The sequence below is a fragment of the Populus alba genome, chromosome 14 (genome assembly GCF_005239225.2).
Source record: "Populus alba chromosome 14, ASM523922v2, whole genome shotgun sequence".
Classification (NCBI taxonomy): domain Eukaryota; kingdom Viridiplantae; phylum Streptophyta; class Magnoliopsida; order Malpighiales; family Salicaceae; genus Populus; species Populus alba.
This window is the reverse complement of record NC_133297.1, coordinates 7,441,051-7,448,297: the sequence shown is the minus strand read 5'-3', so window position 1 is coordinate 7,448,297 and position 7,247 is coordinate 7,441,051. Positions and strand designations below refer to the sequence as shown.

At 33.4% G+C, this 7,247-nt stretch overlaps 1 protein-coding gene across 1 annotated transcript; it reads left to right on the top strand.

Annotated features, from left to right (window-relative positions):
• The first annotated feature begins 1,045 nt into the window (after positions 1 to 1,045).
• Positions 1,046 to 3,648, top strand: LOC118041538 (probable WRKY transcription factor 53). The gene is made up of 3 exons (XM_035048932.2): positions 1,046 to 1,838; positions 1,962 to 2,090; positions 2,667 to 3,648. Exons 1-3 carry the CDS (start codon positions 1,522 to 1,524, stop codon positions 3,334 to 3,336), a joined length of 1,116 nt encoding a protein of 371 aa, XP_034904823.1. The 5' UTR covers positions 1,046 to 1,521; the 3' UTR covers positions 3,337 to 3,648.
• Positions 3,649 to 7,247: the final 3,599 nt, after the last annotated feature.

Genomic DNA, 7,247 nt, shown 5'->3' with positions numbered 1-7,247 from the left:
ATAAAATAGAAAGCACTTTCCATTGTTCTATTTGTAGGAATATTGCCAAGGATAAAACGGTAAGTTTCGACTTACTAATTTTTACTAATCTAAAGAATTGAATGTCATCGATCCCAACTGATACCAGCCATCTTTACAGATTCAGTTAGAGAACGAATTTCTTACACACACACACACTCTCTTCTAACAACCACATTGGAGATTCCGAACAGACAGGAGGACAGAGGTAAGGGCAACCTTATTTTTACACAAACTATATTTAACTACATATTTTATAGCACATAAAGTTGCAACGTGTGTGTGTGTGTGTGTATAAAGTTGCAGGTGTGTGTGGTGTGGTGATCTATCAACATCAGCGTAGGCAAGGGATAAAGCATGACGCCCACAGCATCCATCAGCACCCATCAATCCATCCCCACCTCTCTTTTTTCTGGGAGTGGATTATAATTTTAGCCCCTCTAGTTTAACAAAACTAATTAAATTATCCTTGTGCTCTTAAAGACTATATATTTTATCTTCTTATATTTTAAACCCAGTTATAATTTATTTCTTTATGCTCTCCTTCAATTTATTTTTCTTTCTTTTAAGAAACATAAAGAGGAAAAGAGAAATACATGAGATGGAGACCTTGTAAGTGAGTTTATATATATATATATATATATATATATATATATATATATATATTAATTTAAAGAGCAGAGAGTCAGTGTGAACTAAGAAGCATGAACGAGACCACCAAGAATGTTCAAACCTTCTTCCGCGTTGTTGCTTATAGTATGATTGTTAAGGATGAGAGTGAGAGCCAGGGAGCAGTGATTGATGACTCTGAAAGGGAGTGGGGCATGGCATCGCTCTACTGTGGTTTGAAATGGTCAGCAATTGAATCTTCCTCTCACGCTCTCCTTTCAATTGGCCTCCCTCAAGAATGGAAACTGGCCCCCGGTTTTGTGAAACAACAAAACAAAACAATTTTTTTTTCTCCGGTCAAGAGTTTGTCTCTTCCTTCCCCTTTCCCTCCCTTATATCTACCATCTTCCTCACAGCTTCTTAAGCAGCAAGAAAATCTTTCCCCTTCTTAGCCTTATACACGTAGCCTTATCATCTCATTCTTCACATTTATATCTCCCTCATACGCACCCCTCATTTGGCATTCCAGGTCACTTCTACATCGCATTTTTGTTCCTTTTCTCTGTTTTTAGCGAGTGATCTCACAAACCCTGTTGCTATTACGGCTCATCTGATCTCAATATAAAACTAGACAAGTAGTTCTCTTTCTTTATCAGCTCTATGTTTGTTGCTTTTGATTCTTCATTCCAAAGCCTCAACATAACCATTCTGTATACCTCCTTTGCTCACATAGACATAATCTCTTTATAGCTACTCTTTGAGTGGGCAAAACTCTTTCTTGGTGGAATAATTTCCCTCCGTTTTATTACTCTGCACCTCAATTGGAGGACCCAAATCATTTCACAGCTTACTTCTTCAAAAGTATAGTTGTAGCGTCCTTACTGCATTTTCCGAATGGAATTGTCCATGGAATGGGAGCACAAGACTCTAATTAGTGAGCTAAGTCAAGGGAAGGAGCTAGCGAAACAGCTTAGCAACCATCTTAACCCTTCCTCATCTCTCGAAGCACGTCAATTCCTAGTGGATAAGATACTTTCTTCTTATGAGAAAGCACTTTCACTGCTAAATTGGGGGGCTTTGGTTGATCAGCAACCAAAGCCCACAATTGGCACTGTCGAACCACTGCATTCATTTGCCAACAGTAGTCCTAGGAGTGAGGTCTCTGATCAGGATTGCAAGGAGGAATGTAACAAAGATGTTTACAAGAAGAGGTGAAAACCTCTCTGTTTTTTTTTTCTTTTCTTTTTTGCTATACTTAATTCGTTTGGGTTTTAGATGAACTGTGATTGATGATGATGATCAAACTAAGAATCGGGAATTGTTTGTTATTGTAGAAAAATACAACCTCGATGGACTGAGCAAGTGAAGGTTTGTTCAGGGACCGGTCTGGAAGGCCCTCTTGATGATGGTTATAGCTGGAGGAAATACGGGCAAAAGGATATTCTCGGAGCTAATTTTCCAAGGTGAGACAATTTTTTTACCTTTCTCTATCTTTCTGTTAACTGTTTCCATAAATTGAACAGGAAAAAAAAAAAAAAAAAAAAACTCTGTTGCTTATCCAAATTGTACGGATGGAAGAGGAGACAGGTTATTTAACTATATCATAATCGCACGGTGCTAGGCCTTATCAGGCTGGTGATCAGGCTCCAATCAAGTGCTAGCACTGCTTGAGACCCGATCCTGTCTCCTGACGACTCTTGTCCTTAGAGTCTGCTAGGCACAAGGCTCCAAATAATTAAAAATCGAGGTCGCTGCAATATCGATACTTCAACATCGAATGCTGATAGCCATCAAAACTATTGGATTTGCCATTTTATTTAAATCCAATAGCTTTGATGGCCATCCACATTGTACTGAAGCTCGAGACAGCACTCTAGGCCTCTCCCCAATTGTCTGACTTGGCCGCTATGGTTTTGACGAGTATTGAACATATATTTGGAAAGAAGAGATTGGATACATTGTTTTAAACATCTTATTAATGCATTTGATCAGGATTATTTAGGAACAATTTTAACAATGATTGGCGTGGTAAATTGCAGAGGATACTACAGATGCACTCACCGTCATTCCCAAGGCTGTTTGGCCACGAAGCAAGTGCAAAGATCAGATGAGGACCATTCAATTTTTGAAGTGACCTATCGAGGGAGACATACGTGTAGCCAAGCCTCTCCTTCACCCTTGGCATCGCCTTCCCCAAAAAATGATTGCTCAAAACAAAGCAAGTATCATCGTAAGCAGCAGCAGCAGCAGCAGCTGCAGCTGCAGCGTGAAGAGAAACCAAAGCCAACAGAGGAGATATCTGTTAACTTTGGATCAGACCTTGTTCAAGTTAAAAGCGAGGACTTGGGCTCTAAGGACGACATTTTCCCACCCTTTTCCTTCCCATGTACATCACTCGGGAATGAAAATGAGGAAAACAACATTTTCACCGAGTCCATGATGGAAAACAACTTCTTGGGTAGCTTTTCTCCAACATTTATATCTCCGGCAACATCTGAATCCAACTACTTCTCAATGTCACCATGCCATATGAACAGCTTTGGAATAGGTTACCCAAATGTGCAGACCCCAGAATCTGAACTCACCACGGAGATAATATCAGCCCCAACTTCGGTAACCAACTCACCAATCGGGGATTTTGATATCTCAATCGATAATGTGGATTTTGATACCACTTTCCCATTTGACAACCCAGATTTCTTTGCTTAAAAGAGCTAGGCAGCGCGTAAGCTTTTCCTCCCTCGCCAACATTGAAAGAGAGATGGTGTGTCCGAAGTCCTCTGTAGTGCTGGCTTAGAGAAATTTCCCCTGATATCAGGTAGTAAAACTTTTTGCAAACAATGTAACCTTGTAGCTCAGTTTTATTCCTCCTTTTCATGTTAGATTAAAACTGGATTCAAGATTCCTGGAGTGGATATTGCAATTGCAATACTACGTTGTAAACTGTACAGAATCTTGAGTCTAAGTAGTGTCGGTTCAAATTTGTTAAGTAAATAAAGTCTAAAGAATTCACGCTTCTCATCTCATTTATGATTTGGGTGACAGGTTGAATGCTATTTCTTGTTGGAAAAAATCAATTGTTATTAATGAATTTGTATATTAAAATTAATTTGCAATATAAATTGAGAAAAAAATAAGATTTATTGATAAAACAATGTTGCATATGTTAAAAATATTATAAAAAATAAATATTTTTTAATTTTTAATAATAAATTTAATTTATATTAAATATATAAAAAATATTAATGAATTATGTTAATCTCATGAAAAATCAAAGACACCCGGAATAATTAAGAAATAATCACTATTTAAAAAATGCTAAATAAACTTAGAAAATAACATGGGAGGGGTATTAATTAAAAAAACAAACTTAAAAAAATAGTTAAAAGAAAATGACATAAAAAGGTACCAATTATAAAAATCAAAATAAAAAAAGTCCACATATTTGGGCTTGGGCAAAGCCCAAGCCCACGTGCATAGACCTAGTTTTGTTTTCTACTTTAAAAGAGTGAACAACAGCTCACTCATTTCTTTTTTAAAAAAAATGCACGGGACATAACTATGGTGACTAGAAAACCATGCGTGTAACTTTTTTATCAAAAAAACATGTTTTTTAAACTCATTTTAACCACAAAACATCCTTAGAACACCAAGAAATCAATATATCAACCCAATAAACCCAATAAATAGTCCAAACCACAAAATCAAACCAGGAAAAAAAAACTTCATCCTTGAATTAGATCTTATTTTTTAGGCTACATTGAGACTTAAAACAACCAATATAAGCTCTTTTTAGTAAGTGGAACATGTTGAAACTAATTTTACCTCTTTAACGGTTGAAACTGTCACCAATAAAGAGTTTTTTCTCTCTCTACTGGAATCTGGTGATTATTCTCACTCATTCCATGAAAAAAAGTATTGAAAATGAGAAAAATAAAGTTTGGTGTTAAAATATAACTTGCAAAAAATATAAGGACCTATTATCTAACAAAAAAAGGGATGATAATGTATTTTCCAAACAACTTACAAAGTTGTTTCCTATGTTACCTATGATTTTCACTTCAGTTTTTTATTTTGCAATTCAACCCTCTCAAAAAAAAAATATGTGTGATTGGGTGCTAGTTCAAAAAAACTTAATTATGCAAAATAAAAGTTCAAAAACTAAATTGAAAATAATAATAATAAAAAAAAAACAAAACAAAAAAAACTCCAATAGAATGTGAGAAGATGAATAATAATAAAGCTACAGTAAAAAGAAAAAGAAACCATCTTTCCAAATGATCTCTCTCAAATTTACACTAACCTGGAACCACTCCATTTAAGAATCCACCAATGGGCTGTACAAATGCTCTCATTTGTCAATGTTATGGGATAGGGATTGGACAAGATCTGAAGGCCCAAGCTTAAAATCTGATTACAGTGTTCTCATCGAGAGGACTCTCATCTACCAAAAGCCCAATGGGCTTCGATACATAATAAAAGCCCAACCATTAGATGATCCACCTTTTGAAAGCACAAGCTCTGTAGAAGCCTGGAACCAGAATTTGCTTCATCTTCGAAGTTCTACCAACAGCGAGCCTGGAAATTACAAATTTAAACTTTAAGGGTTGACAGGTCTTTTTAGTATTCATATAAAAAAGGAAAATACAAAAAGGCCCCCATTTTTGTTTAATGGATATATAGGTTATTATATTCTTCATATTTAATATGAAAATACAAAAGCAACCCTCGAAGGGCAGCTTAATAATTTATTTCCTTTAAGGGTAGTAAAATAAATTTATTGTGCTATCAGAACATAAAATATTTGTTATGTCCCCCAATCAATTTTAAAATACAAAAATGATCATATTGCAAAGACAATTCTACGTCTATCATTCGCCTATCCTTTTTTTTTTTTTTTCTCAAATAGCTAGAAGGTGAAGAAGACATTGTTTCTCTTCACAGTGCAAAGTGTCCAAGTAAATAGTGTTTTCATCTTCTTTTTTAGGTTTTTGTTATATATATAGCTATTACTCTCTGTTTTTTATTTTTATTTTTGCAGATTAGTAGGTAGTCATGATACCGTTTTGGAATTTTGGAGACACCTGACAGCACACCCACAATATTTATTTGAAGGAAAAGGAAGAGAAATGAAAAGGTAGTGGATAAATATCATCCAGATGAAAATGATGTTTTGCTTTGTAACTCTTCCTCAATTATTTTCGCTTTGACGGCCATGTTAGGAATCATTGAAGCAGTCTTTTTCTATTAGTTGGCCTTCGCTTTTACAAAAGGTGCTGGAACTTTTCATTCTTCCGTCGCCGAGAGTGATAAGACCAGCAAACTCTTCAAGTTTAACCTGGCAACCAACGATCTCAACCAACGACAGTCTTGCTTTGCCAGGACAACCTTTGTAAAATAACAGTTCATATATATATATATATACACACGAACTGCTGAAAGAGGCTGAGAGTGGTATTGAGATATATCTTGCTTTTAAATGTGTTTTTTTATTAAAAATATATTCAAATAAATTTTATTTTATTTTTTATTTTTAATATCAATACATTAAAGTTATTAAAAAATATTTTTTTTAAGTTATATGTATTTTTAAAATACATTCAAATACAGTTTAAAAAGCACAGAAATGGGAATTAATTTTGTAAAAAAAAAAAAAAAAGATGAAAATATAAAATAAATTCAGTATAATCTTATGACCTATACAACTAAAAGTTCAAAAACACCTCTTAAAAATGGATTTGAATTAAAAAAAATAATTTATATTAGTTTCATTCACTATACCAGGTTATTATTAGCTGTATAATTAAAATAGTTCAGGTTGTCCTTTTTTTCCTTTCCTTTACTTTTTTTTTTTTAATTATGTTTTTCATTTTTTTATAGATTTTTTTTTCAAGGTTATATATAAATTTAATATATTGTAGTTTAAATATTTTTTAAAAAAACAACATCTTGAAAAAAAAAAATCAAACAATATTTTTTATTAGTATCAATACTGTTTTTAAACTTGTTAAGTTGATTGAATGATATCAAAGTAACTTATATTCAGGTTAATTTTCAATTCAAGTTAAATAAAGAATGAAATTGAGAAATTTCAAATTTAACTTACTAAATTAAATTTAATAATATCGCTAAAAAAATTTTCTTATAACCTAATAATTTTTTACATTAAAAAAAATCTTAATACAATCCGCAACGCAGACTAAAAAATTTAGCAATGCATTGACTCAGCTTGTTATTTGCTGTTTTACAAGCCTCGAATGAGTATTAGAATAGAAAAAAATAAAAGAAAAATAATACTAATAATAAAAGAAAAGAAAAGGTAAATGGAACCAGACTAGTAAAAAAAAAAACACGCCAGCTTTCCCGTTTGCAATGCCTTAATAAAAGAAATGAAAGGTGAAGGTCGATGTTTGTCTGCCTCAAACACAGGGAAACACCTTTAAAAGTAGAATTGTAGGGCCTGGATTTCTGGGTTTATCAAGATTAATTAAAAAAACAAAAACAGCTAAAAGTATTAGAGATTTCTCACATTTACATTCCTCGCTAAAACAGTGGTTTCTTTTTTTTTCTTTTTTGTTCTTAATGTCTTTTGAGCTTTTGGTCTGAGATATTGTTTTTAT